General features: G+C 35.4%; 1 protein-coding gene across 1 annotated transcript in view; it reads right to left on the minus strand.

Moving 5' to 3' along the window:
• The window catches only part of LOC114357162 (swi5-dependent recombination DNA repair protein 1 homolog), an 82,764-nt gene extending 71,356 nt beyond the window's left edge, over positions 1-11,408 (minus strand). The window contains exons 1-2 of the mRNA XM_028310660.1: positions 11,292-11,408; positions 5,694-6,058 (exon numbers count right to left, since the gene is read on the minus strand). Coding sequence (XP_028166461.1) covers positions 5,694-6,058; positions 11,292-11,408 — 482 coding nt within the window. The remainder of the gene's footprint in view (positions 1-5,693; positions 6,059-11,291) is intronic.
• Between the last annotated feature and the right edge of the window lie 8,622 nt (positions 11,409-20,030).

Here is a 20,030-nt window from a genome sequence, read left to right on the forward strand (position 1 = left end):
CACGCCTATATCTTAGGCATTGACCAAGTTAAGCGTACGTAATCTATCGTACAATGTAGGGAGATAATCTATTTATAGAGTAACAAATACTAGGCAGGCCTCCCACTCGATGGATCGATGACCTGTGAGTCCTGTGACGGTGGCGAGAAGCGGCTGAACGTGGGCAGCGTAGAGCAGGTCATTGTTGAAATCCTTGTGGGATATTGTCCAGCTGTGAAGAAGAAAAGTTTCCAAAGTTTTTCAAAAATCATTTCTTCAATTCAAATTCAATTCAAAATTCAAATTGTTTATTACATGAAACACGGTACATAGGATGGAACACAAAATTGATGATACAGTTCAACATGTCTCGCCAAATTATGGCATGTAACAATTTTAATCCAGTCATAATAATATAAGTCACACATAATAATAAAGTAGGTAAACAAAGTAGGTAATATTACAGTCCAATATAGGTAATTTAAACATTTATTTTTACACAATTAATTCTTTAATGTCATAAAAATTGTTATCTAGAAGCCACGCATACAACTTCTTTTTAAATAATTTCAATGGCAATTCTTTTCAATAATAAAGAAAAAAATACAATTAACAAATCAAATTCTCGAAAACAAAGAATTTCAATTCTTATTATATCTTTAATACCTATCTCATACCAAAAACAACACCGCATTATCTAGTACGTATAGCGCTGTCGGTTTTTCCAGTATCTCCGCTGCAAGCCAAGACATTAATCCAATTCGAAACGAAACTCGATCCAGACCTTCAATTTAAACAAACGAAATCTCATTACACTCCGTTGAATTTGCGGTTTAGTTCCTTAATCTGTTCCTATTCTTGGCTTATAGACGTGAGAAACAACAGCCTTGGGAACATAAGTTACGTTAGTGATGTGAATGTGCGATAGGCATTTATCGGGTGTTAAATGTGTTGAGTAGGAAATAATTTATCGATAGTTACTACAGATCACTTAATAAAATAATAAACACACATCTGTTTCTTGAGCTTTGAATATGGACATTTCGTATTTTGTTTGTTTTGTCAATATAAAATTAAATTTACTATTTTCATACCAGTTGTTCTGACTGACTATTCTAATTCAGCCAAAACAACCAAGTCTGCCTATCTGGAATGTGTTGCTTAGGACTTATTGTAATGGTTTTTAAGCACTTGATGAGACTATTTAAATTAGAACATACCTTACTTATATTCGGAAAACCCATGATTACTTTTGCACTTTCTTTGAATTGTTCCCATTTATTATTTACTGATCATAGAATAGAATAGAATATTGTTTATTTGGCTCAATACACAATATAGGCAGAATACAAAATAAAACATACAATATAGAACTAAAAACCCAATTAAAATAAAGAGTTCCCTGTGCCAAAAAGTTCCCTGGCTCAGCATTAGTCGTGACATTAAAGGTGCCACGACACTGATTTTCAGCAAGGACCTTTGGGGCACTGGGGTCGCCGTAAAAAATTAAAAACACCACACAGATTACCTATCACAGAAATACAGACAATAAAAATCATACGCTATTTGCTCTAAAATATCGAACAAAAACAGTTTCATCGATATTTTTAATAACTAATGACAAGTTACGAGCATCACTATTTGCCGTATACCGTTGCTATAATGGTTATGCAGGCGTTTAAAGAAGCATTAGGGTAAGTTCGGTCATTAGACCTCAACCTTCGGACAAGAGACGTAAACGTTATTCCCACAGTAAAAGTTACGTCGTGTTTCACTGAACACTTTTTTATTAGTATACTTTGGCCGTTTTAGTATTTGTATTTTTTTTCCTTTCCGTTTTTCTTTTAGCGATGTTTACGTAATGCCTATTACGTTGTATTGAAGTAAGATCCCAAACCACTTATTTTTGTTAAACTAAATCTGAGAGCCTAGGCCATGAAACATAGGTAGGGTAGACCGGGTACAATAGTACCACGGGTCAATAGTACCATCGGCGATATTTCTTCATACAAGCGACGTTAGGTTGTGTGCATAGCGTCAGAATATGCGCTTTTTGTGTTTCCATCCGCTCACCAGTCGGCGGCGCTTTCGCTGAGAAACGAAGATGTACAGGAAGGATTTTTGTTTTTTGCCCAGCCGCAGTAAGTTTTTACGTCAAATATATGAGCCCATAAGTTGCCTAATATGATATTTGTTACAAGGTATTGTTGTCAATAGTTTATCCAACTTTAAACTTTGTATCGACAGCGAATAATTGGCATTCACTGTGAAAATGACTGAATTTTAGGTGAAGTTCTCTTGACTACCTACTTGGAACAATTGTACCAGTCTCAATGGGGTCAATTGTAGCGGTACAATCAACCCCGTGGTACAATTAACCCCCGGAACCTTATTTTATACTTACTACATAATATTTTAAATTGGTTATAATAAAATAAGTTATTATAAAACATTCACGTGGTTATTATTTTTACAATGTTAGGCATACCTACCAGGCATTAAACCCTTCTGAATATGTACATTTTAGCTTAATTCAGTAAGTAACTAAGTATTTGAACGTTTTGTTTTAGATGCCTCGGCGTAGAGTCAAAAGTACGGATCGCGGTTCAACGGATCTATTCCTTCATGAACAGGCTTATGAAAAAATCTTGAAAAGTCGAAGCAGTAGTAGATATAAATAATCAGGGTCAATTGTACCAGGGGTCAATTGTACCCTCATACAAAAATAGATTTTTCAGTTTTGATATTTCTATCATTGTTATTATGCTTATTGTTGTTTCAGAAGCAATATCCGAGCCAAATAGATGGCATATTATGTAGAAACAGTTAGTTTTTTCATTTTTATGGAAGAAATTTTATTGTTTTGTTTTTAAACTTAAGTGTTGATTTTTCATACTTGTTCCTAAATATTTTCGATCTCAATTAATAAATACTGATGATTGTAGGAGATTAAGAGTACAGAATACCAATAAAGGTGATGATTAGATAAACATAACTACTTTTATTGCCTCATATATTATTGGTACAATTGACCCGCTGTAGGGGTCAATTGTAACATGAGACATCGTTCAGTTCAAATTGGTTTTTCATTAAGTATTCGAAAGAATAGTTCAACTCTGCATGCTTAAATTTGTAGCTTAAGAGTCTAGTTTTTACAGCATCCTAACAGAATAAGTTATATTTCATTAGATTTCTCAATATTGAACAATTTCCAAAAAATGGTACTATTGTCCCCGGTCTACCCTACTTTAACATAGGTGAAGGAGACAATATAATACCTATGTAAAAATGTATGGTCTGCGAGTTCTAAATAAATAAATACTTTATTACTTACTTACATACTAATAAACGCCTATGCGTATGATCAGTAAATAACGAATGGGAACAATTCAAAGAAAGTGAAAAAGTAATCATGAGTTTTCCGAATATATGAGCTATATCAAAGGTGTTCTAATCTAAATGGCCTCATCAAGTGCTTAAAACCATACAACTCTGAAATACGTTTCAGACAGGCAGACCTAGTTGCTTTGGCAGAATTAGAATAGTAAGAAAACTGAACAACCGAACAACAGTTAAATATGTATTGACAGGCAAATACGAAATGTCCACATTCAAAACTCAAGAAACAAATCGTCGCTTGCCTCTCTAAGGCCCGGTTTTTTGATTCGTAGTTAAAATAACCAATGGTCAAATTTGACAGATGTCAAATGACAAGTGGTTAAATATCAGAAAAAATGTTTTTCAAACAATGGTTAGCTTGACTTTTATAGTTCCAAAATACTGGACTGTCCTGTCGATGACATTGACAGTGGGGCGCCACCGTCAATACCGGATCGCTGGTTCATATTTTTGCCATTTTGGAAACCATATAGTTGAACGATGGTAGCGCCCCCCTGTCATTGAGTTTGGCGGGACAGTTCAGCGTGGGTCATCTATAGTAAATTTTTTAACTAATTGTTTACATTTTGTTAATATTTAACCATTAGTAGCAAAATTTAACAATTAGTTATTTTAACTATGAATCAAAAAACTGGGCCCTACTGACGTAACTGACATTTGGAAAAAAATTTAGGCGATTAGACAAATCGATTTGTCTTGCGAAAATGATTAAGATAACTCAGTTAAGTGTAGATAACTCAGTTTCGAAAAAAATGTCAGATACGTCAGTTAGAGAGGCAAGCGACGAAATGAGTGTGTTTATTATTTTATTAAGTGATCTGAAGTAACTATCGATAAATTATTTCCTACTCAACACATTTAGCATTATAAACTAAATCTGAGAATAATGAACGCATACCTAGGTTCATTATTTTTAGGTAGGTACACTCTTTTCTAAGATAGCTTTGTAATCAGAAGCTTAGATAATGTACCTACCTACTTAAAGTGGTTACTATCCTTACTTCCTCCATAAGGTCTCTACCTACATAACGCCCATTTTCAATCTCTATAACGGGGTTAGTTAAAATAGAGGAAAGTTGTGATATTGTCGATTTTTTGGAACTTATTATTATTTTTTATTTTTTTGGACAATTTCACACAGCTCCAGCTAGCCCCAAAGTAAGCAACTTAATGCTTGTGTTATGGGTGCTAGCTTAACGGATATACTACTTATATACTTTTTTTTTAAATACATAAATATTATACATAGTCACACCCAGACCCGTCACAGAAATTAAAATTCATCATTTCAATTTCTGCCCGGCCGGGAATCGAACCCGGGACCTCTCGGCATAGTAGTCCGTTCTGAACCACTACACCAAACGGCCGACTTTGTTATTAACTACTAGCACAGAATAATAATAAGTACTGCGTACAGAAGTTTTACTTCGCGAAGGTATTTAAAAAAATGTACCTATGCTCAATGTCATTAACAATATGGTGTAATTTAGCCTGTCTCAAGAGTCAAGCACCATTTTGTTGACAAACGTCAGTGATCGGCACTGCGCCGAAGCTATAGGGCTGACTTCGGTAAAATGATGTGACGTGAGGTGCCAAACTGCGGAAAATGGCGGAGGAAATACATGATTTAGCATGAATTATCATGAATAATATTAACTACTTATTTACCTCTCAGTGTCTTGACGCAACTTCTTAAAAAAGTACATTCTGTGTTTTTATTATTATTTAGGCAGTTAAATACTGCACAGTATTTAGTACACCATTTTCTTTATTTTCTTCCATCATACACAAGAATACGCGTGCGTGAGTCAATGTTCGCTCGTATGTGAGGCCTTGTCGAATAGTATCCTGTAGGTGGGCCATCGTGCGTGTTTTGTTTTTGATGTAAACTCGCGGAGATGAACAGGCCTGCTACTAGTAAGATCGTACAGTGCGAGTTTTTTTAGTTCAAGTCTCGAGCTAACAAACGCGCGCTGTTATACTCACCTCGGTCTCCCCTAATATCAGCAGTTTACTTCAACAGATCACAAAGATAACACTTTGTCGAACAATAAAAAGGTTCCTCAGCCACACGGAGAGTCGCAGACATTAAAGTTGAACTTTTTTGGGTCATCCCCGTAATATCCCAAGTTCCTCGGGAGCGCAGTTTCAAGTTATCACGGTCTGAAAAATAAAGAGTCATTTTTAAATAATGAGCGAGGCGTGAATTTTATCTGAATTGCCTTGTTATTTTTTACTTAATGTATTGCCTTATAATAAATAAATTTGATTTCCAGGTAATTATAGTATTTATAGTATGACCGGTTAAATGAGACCTCGCCTGCGGAACGCGGGGGCACAGGGGCGGGACGAGAACGGGGACCGTGCGGGGTGCGGGCGGGGATGATATAANACTTTTGCAGTACGTGCATGTGGGACGCGACTTTCTCGCGGCGGGGGCGGCGGCGGCGTCAGGTGATGGTTGCGGCGGCGGGGACGACGGCGGCGGGGGCGGCGTACGTGACGGCCGGCGGCGCCCGGGTGGCGGCGGCTGCGGGGGCCGTATGGCGGATTCCGGCGCCGTATAAGTGGGCGCTCGGGGACCGGCGTATGTTGTGCTCGCGCGGGGTGCCGTGCGCGGCGTCGGAGTACCTCTCGACGTATCTACCTCGCCCTGGCTGTCTTCTATATTGNAACCGGCCTACCTATAGTAGGGTGCTTCAATTTTGCATTGAGTCTGTGCCAATTTTGTTGATTACATTATTATTAAAGTAACATAAACTCGAACTTGCTGAAAGACATTGTAGTTTGTGTTTCAAAGATATCAATCATCGCTTTAGTTGGATGACATTTGCCAAGTAACATTATTTTACTACTTCGTATAGCCAAAAAACCTTCGCTAATGTTTTTATTCCAAACGTTAGCACAGGCGAAGGCTGAAAAAATTCCGATAAAATCTCAGCATTACGATGATCCCAAATGATCACCGCTCCCAATCAGACGCGTCACGAATCCAGCGGGAATTTTCCTCGTTTTTTCACCAAAAACGATACATCAATCTGGCCGACAGCTAATTTTGGCAAACAATAACTTCGCACCTTTATCCTTTCCAGCTGTTTTCTTTATACAGCCAACAAAGGAAAATGCCGTGTAATAAATAAAGCACGTAATAATGCCGCGATCTCGCTTTTTGAGGCCATTGTTTCATGAAGCTGGCCAACAGATATAACAGTTTTCAACTGAATACAATACAGATAACAACTGAACGAACCAACTGACGTTTTATTCAAAAGTACGTATTTTGTTTTTAAACCTGCAAGATTTATTTTAAATTGTTTAATTTTATTTGTAAAAGGACTTTTTTTAAATAAGTACCTACATTATTTTAGTGGTCTTAATAATAACTCTCAAATACTTCCCGCCTTTTATCTGCTACGATAGCAGCTGGTAATACGAGTACTTTTTTTAATTACTTGTTTATCTTCAGACCAAAATAATTCGACGTTGATTTAAACAATTAGGTGTGAACTATATGTATAAACATGTAGAGTAAGTACTATTGCTGTACTAACAACAAACGTAAAAGAATCCGCTTCTAAAAATAAACAGAGGTAGAAAATTCAGTTATTTGCACCAACACGTTCCCGCGAGATGAAGTTGGTGCAAGCACTTTTGGCCCAATGGTTTTAACACCTATTACCCATTTTGGCACGCTGTTTACAACTTCAAAATTAAATAACTCTCAAACTACGTTGCATAATGTGTGTGTTTCGAGTAGTTTCGTCGATTATAATTAAGTTTTTTGGACAAAATTATTTCAATAACACAAACATATAAGACTAAAGACTTTGATTTTACTAAGATGTTCCTTTCACTTCAGCTATAATTAGGCCCGAATGTTACATACAAGTTTTACGTTTCTAAGTACTAGGACCTATTTCTTATGCTCCGTGAAACATGGTAAGCAATACTAAAATAGTGTTTATTACATATATTCTTATTAAATATCATATAACACTAAACAGAATCGCTATAACTACTTACTTTATTACTACAAAATTAAAACTGAAATAAACATCGAGACAGACGACTAAGTAAAAGCAAAACGGCGCGGGACGATATAATTGCATTTCGCTCAACAATGTGGATACAAGGAGTAGCAAAAATAAATAACATTAAATCTAAATGGGTCTACTCTGCAAACGAAAAAATACAAAGAGAAGATTCCAATTAAACAAATTGATAGGTCTCGATCGGCCATCTTTTGGTGCTTTGTGATCTTGCGCTGCTAACACAAAGGACAGACCTTCAGATGGGATCGCGATCCAATCTTCCTTTTTTGTTGTTCAAGTGTTTACATCGTCGGATTTTGTGAAACTTTATTTTATTTTGTAAGCTTGGATACGTTGATAAATTGCAAAATGGTAGAGCCTTGACCTTAGTAGAGGCTGGAGAAATACTTTCAAGATTTTTTTAAAAAGATTTGCAATAAAGGACCTAAGTAGTTAATCTCACAATATAAATATCTTACAATAGGTTTATGCTGTTATAGAAAATTACAAAATATGTATATAATGCTCAACAATCACGCTCAAGCTAAAATTTTCAATTTATAAACCGGGGCTTAGTTTACAAATTGAAAGATTTGATTCAGCGAAAGCTCTAAACTCTAAAATAAACTAAGCTTAACCTGTATTTTCAGCCACGGCAGTAAACCTAAACTTAGCCTTACATTTTTGACAAAGTCAGTTCAGTATCTGTGCACTCCGGCATCGGTATTTGTTGCATTCCCATACAGTTCCCGGTTTACTTTGTCGAAATACTCGTACGTTGATTTTGCGAACGTTTCACTCCATGTTCCAGAAGTGGAATTAAATTCAGACAGGAGCGCTTTGCTTGGAAAACTATTGCAGGGATTTTGTGTTTTTAAAGAAAATATTACACCTCATTTGATACGAATAATATTAAAACTTGATTGGAGCTTGACAAAATAAACTTCTCTAAAGGGAGTTGAATCCACGACCTGATAATAAGTGGTGATTGCTCGAGTTGAGTCGAGATTGCTTGAATGGTACAAAGCTAGGGAAACCTTTACTGTAAGTAACACTAAAACCGTATTAGTACTAGAGCACGAAATTAGAAAGAAGGAAGTTGAAAAATACTTTTGAAAATATCGTTATAAATTAAATCCGATATCAAAATACGTAAACTATATTTTATGGCCTATATCAAAATCGTTTGAAAACTAAAACCCGTTACGTGAGCACAACGGAAACATAACACAGTTTGTTTCCATCACGGATCGCCTCATTTGTTCGCCATTTTTACAAAAAACAGCGACAAAAATGACACAATCCAAGATAACAGTTTGGAAGAGACACAAGGTGTTACCCATTTTTCAGTCACAGAGAGATCAGTTCGTATGTTGCTGTACAAACTACAAATCAGTCATTCCTATTAAAGGCTAAACCTGTATCTTTTACCAATAGGGTAACACTTAGGCTGGGTTGCACCATCTTACTTTGACTGTTACAAACGTCAAAAATCTGTCAATCTCCATACAAAATACGCCGTTTATCGTCATAGTTACAAGCCAAGTTTGGTGATGCAACTCAGCCTTATTGTTTTAGATTTATAGGTATTCATTAGAGGTTAAGGTCAAAATATTACTAATTGTCGTTTATTAAACGTGTATCAAAATCATTATAGTCATCGTTAAACGAAAATCCTTCCAGTTAATATTTTTATTGTTGATAAAAACTGTAACCTAGAATGCTATTTTGTTTTCAATTTATTATTTTCAAATGGGATATTCCACTGATTTTCAACAAAATAGCATTCTAGCAGTGGAATATCCCATTTGAAAATAATGACAAATCCACACACCCCACATTGGGATGTGTTTTTTCTATAGGTACTTTAACGAATTACATAATGCTGTCTATAGTCATACTTAGTATTAAGTATAAAAACCACTAGTCACAATGTAACGTAACTGATTCAAAACTTTCACCGCAGCAAACACGCATTCGGAAATATATGAGTGCAATATTTTTGCTCGCGGGAGGCTGTTTTAGAATGAATGCTTGAGCAGACAATTTACTGATATGATGAAAACGTTCCTTTATTTACTCTCTCATGGGCACGTGAAGGGAGAGCTTTATTTTCTTGAGTGCAGCCTTTTGGTTTTTTAGATTCAAGAGGTGAACATATTTGGGACGGTTTTTAATTTTACTTTTATAAGTATTCGTAGGAATATTTTCTGACTGACTAATCTGTAGGTAGGTTTACTATCATCACCATTATTTCAGCCACAGGACGTCCACTGCTGAACATAGGCCTCCTACAGTGATTTCCACGTCGCCCGGATTGATTGCATTCATAATTTTTGTTATTGTTTTGTTCCATATTTATTTAAAACAGATCAACAGATCTATTTTTACCCGACTGTGCTAGAAAGAGGGTTATGTTTTTTAATTCCAGCTATCTGATATTATGGTTCAAAGTTCCAAGTCGAAAATAATACTCTCCTCAAAACTTGTCTTAATTTCTTGCATTAACGTTGAAAAACAAAAAGAGTTTTCGCAGTGTTAAAAGTTTTACAACATTCCCCGCGTTTCTGTGGAGGAATGTATAAAATGTCTGCTACAACATTTCGCGGAAAACCGTTTGACCCCATTTCAGAAAGTTTTCCTTCCAAGTAAGATTGATGTTTGTGAAAAAATTCACTTTAAAAATTTCAACATAACTTTTTGCGGGGCTATTTAGCCTTTGCGCAGTGAAAAGTTACAGAATTGAAATTTTTATAACACGGATACTATTTTGCTACAATTTCTTATTATTTCTATTACGTTACTAGCTGATCTAGAAAACTTTGGTTTGAATCTAGTTGATCTGTTGATCTGTTTTAATTGTCGGCCGTTTGGTGTAGTGGTTCAGAACGGACTACTATGCCGAGAGGTCCCGGGTTCGATTCCCGGCCGGGCAGAAATTGAAATGATGAATTTTAATTTCTGTGACGGGTCTGGCTGTTACTATGTATAATACCTATGTATGTATTTAAAAAAAAAGTATATAAGTAGTATATCCGTTAAGCTAGCACCCATAACACAAGCATATTAATTGCTTACTTTGGGGCTAGATGGCGCTGTGTGAGATTGTCCAAAGATATTTATTATTTATTTATTTATTAATCTAGGGGTATGAACAATAGTTTACGTCCTATCCTAATTTTCGTAAGAATCGATCAAGCCGTTTTGGAGTTTTACACAAACACTGTGACTGTGTTACATATTAGATCTAGTATCTGTTATGACGTAGCTATGTATTTGTAGAGACCACTGTAGTACTGAAAAGGTCGGTGACAAGGTTTACAAAGCACTCAAGCGCCAAAAGGACATCCCAGATGCACAGGCATAGGTGCACTCACGTGGCCTCACTTCGCGCAGTCCAATTATTTTGAACATGACTTGTTCCTTTTTCAGGACGAAGCCACGAAAATAACTTTCCCATTCCGATATGGCAAAGCAAAATGGATGCTTGTAATCTTGGTGGTGGTCTATGGTTTAGGAAGAGGTTTTCAATTTAATAACTTTTAAGTAAGTAATAAGTTAATAAGGTTACTTGATTTTGTTAAAAAAAAAATACTAAGGATTGTATGAAAATTCATAACGTGTAAGTCCAAATAAACCTAAAACTGTTGACACATTTTATCCATTGTTCTTAAGGTATTAAGCACCTACCATTGATTATATTCCCTATACTAGTATGTTACATAATATGTCATACACGTTTACTAAATTTTATTTTTGAATAAATAAACAAAAGAAACCAAATCTCCAGCCTCCCCGATCTTATAAATACTTAGTACACAGACTATATCAGTTTTGTAGTGCTAGCTAGCTTTCGCGCGTCCAGCGACAATGGTCACGTACCGCGACGTCAGCGCACACGACAACTCTGAACTCCGTGATATTACACGGTAATATCACAACACATGCGACCTGTTTTTCAATATCCTTGCACTGATAGTTCGCGGAACGGGCCACCATTTTTAGTTGCTGGTTCGATTTTTGCCAGGGACTAATGTTTACGTGCAGATAGAGCCAAAGTACTCGCAGTCCTCGAGGAAGAATATTTAGTTTTAAACGAAAAGGCATATAGCCTAACTCCTTGTTGGCCGGGCGCCTGGCCACCAAGAAACTTATTTTTCTTTTTGTGTTCGATTTCATTTCACAATTTATTGTTTCTTTTTTTATATTTTGGAGTACTTAGTTGCAAAACAAAACATAGCTGAAATGTTAGTGTTCTATTAATAATTACCTATTTGTCGTAGTACAAGTTAACTAGGTAGCTGGAATAATTTATTATTCGAGTGCACGACGCAGTATAAAGCCCTAACGTCGTCATGAAAATGTCTATTTGTCCATAATTTTCCTTTTGAATCGCTAGATGGTGACAGCTTTTTAAAACGCAATAGAGCTGTATACCAGGGTTGTTATGGATATACGTAACCGTAACCGAAACTTTCGGATATCCGAAATTAACAAATATCCGTAACCGAAACCGAAACCTGTATAATATTATTCCTATATCCGTAACCGTATCCATAACCGAAACTACATACGAATACGTATCCGTTTTATAATGAGACAAATAAAATTTTATGAATACCCAAATGATGCTCATTCCATTGCACTGCTTGCTCAACCACTAATCGAAGCTCAGTTTCAAACGCTCTCATTTTGACCAAGAGTTAATTGTTCTGTCACAGCACGGCTGGACGCGTAATTACAAAACGTTGGACTCAACTATGCAATAAATTGTTCGACGCAATTACGTTTGCGAATATGCGGTCGGAGAAAGAGCTGAATGCACTGTGTCGGTTTTGAAAAATGGGAAACGTATAAAATCGAAATAGTTGATGTCGCTAGGTGAGAAGGTAAAGGTATTGGTTGGGTAGGTGTTATTCTTGTTTAAATAAATGGCTGATATTAAGTAACAAACAGAATGTTGGGCTCAATGGGCCTAATTAATTATTATTGTTTAAAGCTGGGTTGCACCATCTTACTTTAGCTTTGACAAACGTCAAAAATCGGTGGTGAAACTCAGCCGTGTGTTTCGTGGTGTCAAAAATCGAGGGTCGAGCGGGTAAGGGGAAAACAAAAGAATGTCGATATTCGGCGATGAAAAAAGAACACAGTTTTTCTTAGTGGCCAGCGTCGCGCAGCCAAGGAGGCGACTTAAATCGGATTAATATGTATGACAAAATGTTTTATACGTCATCAAAAAGTGATCAAAAGTGACAGAGTATGTAGAGCATTTAAGAATTTGGTACGTCACTTGCTTGTTATCTCAATAACTAATGATTGATTTTGAATATTGTTATTAGAAAAGCTATTCTTTAAATTGCGTGGTCTGGGCGAATAGAAAATACCTTTATTGTTCTAAAAATAGGCTAACATGAAACCTTTACGCCTTGTTTAAACTGGATTCAGCTTACGTAACTTCATAAGACGAATTCAGTTTTAAATAAATTTCATAATAATCCCTTACAGAGAAACAATAGAAAATAAATTTTGCTCTCGAAGTCGGATTATACTATCGAGACAATACCTAACATAATAATATTCATAGCAACAAAGAACATCACATCTGTATTGTTGTGTGGCTTTATTCCCGGCACCCATCGAATTAATCAAACAAAAATACTTACACACATGAAGAACAAAATATTTTAAAAATTCTAAAAAAAAAAATAACAGACTGATGACCTGACAACAATTTGTATGGGGATTTTTTGAGAGTTTAATAAAAAAAAAAGTTGTATTTGAGTAGTACCTAGAACCCTTTTTGTTTGTTCAAGTATAGTAAGAAAACATCTTAACAAACTTTGGCTCTAGTCTACATAAAAGATTCTAAGTAGTCTTCTTTGATAAGATCGTGCTAGAATTGTGTTGAACTCCAAAAGACCATCTCATTCCGTAGTTTTTTCGTATATCTGTCTAATCAAACGTTATCCCTGTCTTTGTTAGGTTTCACAGTATGGCCAATACAGCGAATTGGGATCCTTTTACTTTTCGAGTTTGGGCACGTATGTTTGTATTCGGGGGTAGGTAGGTTTTATCTCAAGAAACTTGGTATCGTTAATTAAGAGCAGCTCGAGTTTCATGACACGTTGTGCCGCGAGCTACTGACACTGGTGAATGTAGGAAAAATACTGATGGAATGGTTTAGAATGTAACATGTAACAAAATACCTACTGTATAAAATAATTAGCTCTGTATATAAGATGATTTTGTTATTTAAGGCATTGACTATATTAACTGAAATACGAGTAAGAGTAAAAAGGACTCAGAAAGTCGAAGCTAAAGAAGAAGAAGTAGGACATTTTCAAGGCGAGAGTGAATAGGCACTTACAAGGCAGATATGTACCATCCTAGACTGCATCCCACTTAACATCGGGTGCGATTGTGGTCAAATAACTGCCTTGTTTTGCATAAAAAAAGGATATATTATTTTGATGTCCGATATATTATAATCTTTAGGAGACTCCATTATCAACATGTAACCGTAATAAGATTCTGAAGCAAAATATTAATCATAATCAATAAGCAATCAGCAAGCTGTCCCTCATACTAACTGTTCCAATAAACATGATTAGTTGATCAAAAATGGTCAACAATCAGTTGCGGTGAGACACCATGATGGCCCCATGAAACATTGGGTTCATTACACTATCACAATGGTGCACTGCACTAAACCAATCAGGCGATACGAAATATATTGAATGCGCACTATTCACATTACCTATATTCCATAGAATTAAAATATGTTAGCTCCAGAATGTTGTTTATTGGTATTGTCAGTGCTAGTTAGTCGTAGTGTAACTGGGCAGCATTTATTGTACCAAACACGCCTTTCATTAAGGGTGACTATTTACTTTTTTGCCACTCTAGGGTGCCAGGTTTAGTGTTAGTAGCATCTTCACTTCATCCCCTATTTCACCCCTTTGATATTTATTTCAACTACTTCTTTTCAGTTGTTATACATAAATACTGACTTTTTTCACTTTCACTATTGACAGAGTGGTCGTGGACGTCAGGATTATGATTGTTAGATCCAACTTTACAATACCGTAGTTGTGTTCTATTCTTGACATTCTATTTATCCATCATGAATATAATAATTCCACTGCACACTGCAATAAAAAGGAATATCGGTACTTTACAAACTACACAATAGTTGCGCTGCGAGCGAGCCAATCACACGGCTCGTTGGGCCAGCTTAATCAAATCTAGCGCTGCGCTAAGCTAGCTATTTGCGATCGCGATGCTTCACAGCTGCGATGTTACGTTACGTTACGTTCTGTTACGTTCTGTACCTGCAACAATGATGGATGGAGTCGTAAATAGAGCTTTATGTTTTCTATTTCCATTCGGTGTGATTGATAACGTATTCTGTGATGGAGGACTTTACATAGCACTCACTGAATTTATGAATGAATTGATTATTTTGTGTGTACACGTGTATCGTACAGTTTCCTTACGCCTAAATATTCTCAACAATGCTAAACTTTATGTAAACTGTGGATCTAGTCTAAAGTAATAATTGAATGAGGAAAGCCCAAGCTAAAAGTTGAGAATACTCTATTAATAATAATATAAAGTTTTATACAATACCTATTCATAGGCAAAATTTATTGGTTAATGTAACGACAAGAAGGTGAGAAATCGAAATCAAACTATTGAAACACGTCTTGTAGATCATTTATCATTTTGTGACCGTAATGTATTCAAGTACAAACTGGCACAGCATGCAGTAGATACGCAGCGCAATAAGTAATTTATGCTGCTTTGTCGTAAGGAACTATAAAATCAACAGTTGTTAAGGCCACAGAGTTTTTTAGAAAAACAAGCTTTATAGTATGAAAAAGTTTCATTTCGAATGTGAGTAAGTAACTCGTCATAACTAACAACATTTGCATCAGCAGTGCGCCTCAATTATCCGCCATTTCAGGTTGCCCTGTAAACATATTGTTGCTGTTATCGTATGAAATTAAAATTGACATTTTGTTGCGAGGCCGCCGGGACCGCGGTCACAATTTATTTTATTACTCGATTAAAGGCTTACAACGGACTTTATGCCGTCATAATATATGTTTTTAATAGTTTTATCGACAACGCTGCGTTGCATAAAATTGAGTGATCAATTACGACATGAAAGATTTACGTGGCGATTAACAATGGCTGTACTGAGTGCTCTATTGTTTGGGATATTGTGTTATTGTTTGGCTAATGGTTTAATTTATGATATTTTAGGTCTTTGCTTACAACGACAATGTACACAGCTATAGTTGACTCATTTTTACTCCTGTTATATGCCCAAAAACATAATGATTAAAGAGCCAATGTTTAAATCCTTAAATAGTAAGTCATAGTAAATCTTTTTCTTAGTTCTATCTCTACTAGTATCACGACGATCCACAATATTGGGAGATTTTCTTTATTATATTGGATTCTTAGTAAATGTAATTATTTCATACCTTTTATGTTTCTAAATGAAACATTCCATCCCAATCAAGTTTCTAACGAGACTTTTTTACGACAATATCAAATATTAATGAAACTTTTAAGTCATTTCATTAGCATTAAATTAGCAATACCCTCGAAGACTATTAAAGCAAATTAATTGTAATAAAGGCATTCTTTGAATTTCTTCTGAATTAATAATTCATAATAAGCTCATACATTCTTGAAGGAGGTGGTTTGGCGACTTTTAATCTGGGTTGGAGGGCCCTCGAATTAATCAAGGCGGGAGCCGCCTTTGAAGGATCTTGTCACTTTCCCAGCCTGTCTGGAAAGGGGCTTATTGCTGTGGCATTCGAAATATTTCGTGTGCGTTAAAACATTTTTTAGTTTAGAAAACTTTGTTTTAATAATACTAATGTTCGTTTATAAATTAGAAATATAAAAAGTAGGTATGTTATTAAAACGTCTTAAATGTCTTTTATACGATTTTACTTAACTCGCTGGACCGACGATCTAGTAAAGGTCACGGGAAGCACCATGATGCGGTCATCGCAGGAATAGTTATTGTGGAAATCCTTGGGACCTTTGGCCGATATATTTGGTTTAAACGACGAAGCTAACTAAAGTGATCAGATTAAAATGTAACATAATTATAATCACGACGATTTCATAAGAAGTAGAATACTACCATACCACTCACTTAATAAAACTCAAATAAAATGTCGAGTGATATCGTATTAGACCCCTATTTATTACCTACAAATAGGAATTCCCTCATACTTCATTAATCAGAGCTTTTTGCCCTGGAAGGCGTGTTTTGTCTTTGATTTCATTAATGATATTTCTTTGGGGCCCTTTGAGCGAATTCTATTCATCACAGAAGGGAAATTCTAAGTCGAATAGTCACTTCCCATTGGAATTTAACGGTTGCTATAATGCTAATTTTGTCAACCCCAGGCAGTAAAATGTTTATTAGTTTTTATTATTCATAATTGGGTAAGTTATCATAATCTTTTAATGATGATCGTGTCGTTAAGCTCTGTATTTTAATGATTAAATACAATGGCAGTAAAATCGCTTAGCGTGTTGAAACTGAAATCCAGAATTTTCCTGTTTGTAGCGTAAAAAGGATTTTTTTTTTCACATTAACAGTACGATTTTCTGTTTAATTACCTACTTCAATGTGTATTAATCTATTATCACACTTCTTAGGTACATAGTACTAATACTAGTACTTAGTACAAACTGGGAAAATCATGAAACATTTTTAAGAGAAACATTATTTTGTAGTTTTTGTTAAATACTTTCGAGCAATTCGGTAGTGAAACTTACACGAGGTTGCGTAGGATAATTCAAATTAATTTACTTCTACACGTGTTTCCTTAATTACATACTTATCACATAATTGTTTTCAGGACTATTTACTCTCTTAGGTCCTAAAAATACAATAATTAAATCTTAAGAAAAGGAAAATAAGCCTTGTATACGTATACTTAATAACAGTTTTTCCTTGCCATCCCTTAAATAAAGACGGTTGAACTTCGACGTTTGCCTAGGCCCTACAATTACATTCTTAATGTGACAGCAACAAACGAACAACCGAAGGAACTCCATCAAATATTTACATCCATAATGCAAGTGTCGAAAGCAAAGTTGGAAACTTCGTGATATTCCTTTGACTCTAAAACTAACGTCAATCAACCCAGTTATTAACTTCCATACAGTTTTATTAGAAGCCTTTTTATATTTCATTTTCGTTTTACAAATAGACAAACAGGTTTAGAGTTTAATATAATAATTATCGTGTCTTCTAGCACGCAATATTGTCTATTGCCATTAACTCGTGAAGTCGTGGATTGTTTAATTTTGCTGTCATTCGGCTTACTTTTTAAATCAAAATACGGAAAATCTTGTCCCCTTTTTTAGGCAGTAGTCACTTTAGGTACTCTTGCTATTAAAACAGTTCTGTTAATTCTCCTAAATAAATAAATAATATTTTTATTGCTTTCACAAATAAACAATATTTTACCATAAGCTACTTAATTATTATGACACATAAGAAAGCTCCCAGTTTCCATCAGCTCTGAATCTTCATAGGTTTTTATACAGTCCACTCTGTAACACGTTTACCTACATCAGTTTTAAAGAAACTTTGTTGCAATTATAATTGCAGAAGGTTCCAAGTTTTCACCAATTTTTTTAGACTGTACTCAACGTAGCGACAAATAGGTGCTCTTCGTGCCTAATATACAAAAGCATTTTCTATCTATGTAGATATAGGTAGGTAGATTTACCACTCATATCTCAAGATCTCGTCACATATGTTTCAGGCCATTTTGTATAACGCCACCATGATAGCGTCACGGTAGGTTATTGCAGGGGACGGACGCTTAACGACAGAGGAAACTCATTAAATAAGCGACGATTTATCGTAACGACGACAGCACATCAAGCTAAACATAGTGGCGTCTTATTTCGTTGTAATACAAGCTATTTTTCAACAAAAATGCGAAGTCTGATGTGATTTTGACTGTACGTGCAGTGTCTTGAAATTGGTGGTTGGGGCATTGTAAATCCAAAGGGCACTTTTGCATACATTGAGTTAAGTATGAAAAAATATCTTATTTTGATAAAATTACTAATTTACAGGAAAAACGCAGGTTACAAATATCAATTACCTACAATATAATCTTGTTGTAAATATTTTTCTGTTAATACCTATTTAAGTTTAGAAATAGTGATGTCATTTAAGACAAATTAAATCATTCCTAGTCAAAATAAATAAATCGATAGTCAATGTTACAAAACTAAAGTATTTAGGTTACACAATGGCAATTCGAACTTGGACCGACCGATGCCGATCCAAGTGGTTTCTGAATTAATTCGATTTTTACTGAACTTCTCAGACGGAGATGTTCTTTCCCATTTAACTTTCGACTTGAGCTTGACTTTAATTTATGATCTACTAATACATTACTTTTCTTTGAAAGTAATTAGGTAAGGTCAAGTTGATTACGAATAAAACTACGTAAAAACATGTATTCTTAAGAGAGATTATTTTAGTTCTTCATAGACTTCTAGGAATATGTTTATAATGGTCTCTAATTCAAAACGCATTTCCGAAATAAACAACATTAACGAGATTCATCTTGAACTTTTAAACCGATGTTTTTCGGTCAATTCCTAATCGCCGCTCCAAATTACTGGAATCATTTCCCATTTTCTCGTAAAATCGAAAGGAATGAGTTTGTTATTTACATCGGCGATCGTAAAAGATAAAAATCTTTTATCTGCAGCTCAATGGGATGTTTGCGCCATAATTCGAAAGAAAAATTTCGCCTAATTACTTTGGAAATCTCCCGCCGGCGGTGGCGAACCGAAATCAAAGGGGGTTGAACCAAATATTATTACCGTGCCCGACCTAAAAGATATCCGGTTATTTTTGTGGGATTTTTTAATCAACTTCACCTGCCATAACCCTTTTTGCTGAAAAATACGCCCTCTGAAAGATCATTCGTTAAATCATCTCAGAGATTAAATTTGAAGAAATACTCCTAGGTTCCACTAATATTAGTACAGTTCTAAATGGAATAAACTTGTATTCCAAGTCGTAACGTTTTATACAAATAAGCAAAAAGATGAAGGCTTATTTTCATGTATAATAACTTCCTTTGCGATCATATTTTTAATATTTTTTTATGACATTACCAAATTGACTCTTTCTTCTCTAATTGGCATATCACTCGTAAAGGCTGTGGTAAAGGTATCAATTTGGATCAAAAGACATTTGTCAGTTTTACCCCCGCGTTGGAGAATTGACCGCTCACCTACCCACTAAATTACCTACCACCTGACATGTAATTACCTGATTGCAAGCAATCGTACGAAGCCTTCGAAGCCCGAATGATTTATGCAGCGACATTAGCGCCGCCTTGCATTTCCGGTGCACTATATTACGTCACGTGACACGTTCCAAAGTTAAATTGCTCTAATTTGTGCACCTTATTGCACCCTTCGTTCAAAAGCCATTGCGCAGCGATTTAGTTGAGTGATGTGCAAGTGATCTATCGATAGTTTCAATTTATTGTCAAATAATTACATCACAGAGCACTTTTCTGGTAGCTCTTAACAGGTGGAAAACCT

This window comes from Ostrinia furnacalis, unplaced genomic scaffold, assembly GCF_004193835.3.
Source record: "Ostrinia furnacalis isolate ACB-3 unplaced genomic scaffold, ASM419383v2 OfSCF3056, whole genome shotgun sequence".
NCBI lineage: Eukaryota > Metazoa > Arthropoda > Insecta > Lepidoptera > Crambidae > Ostrinia > Ostrinia furnacalis.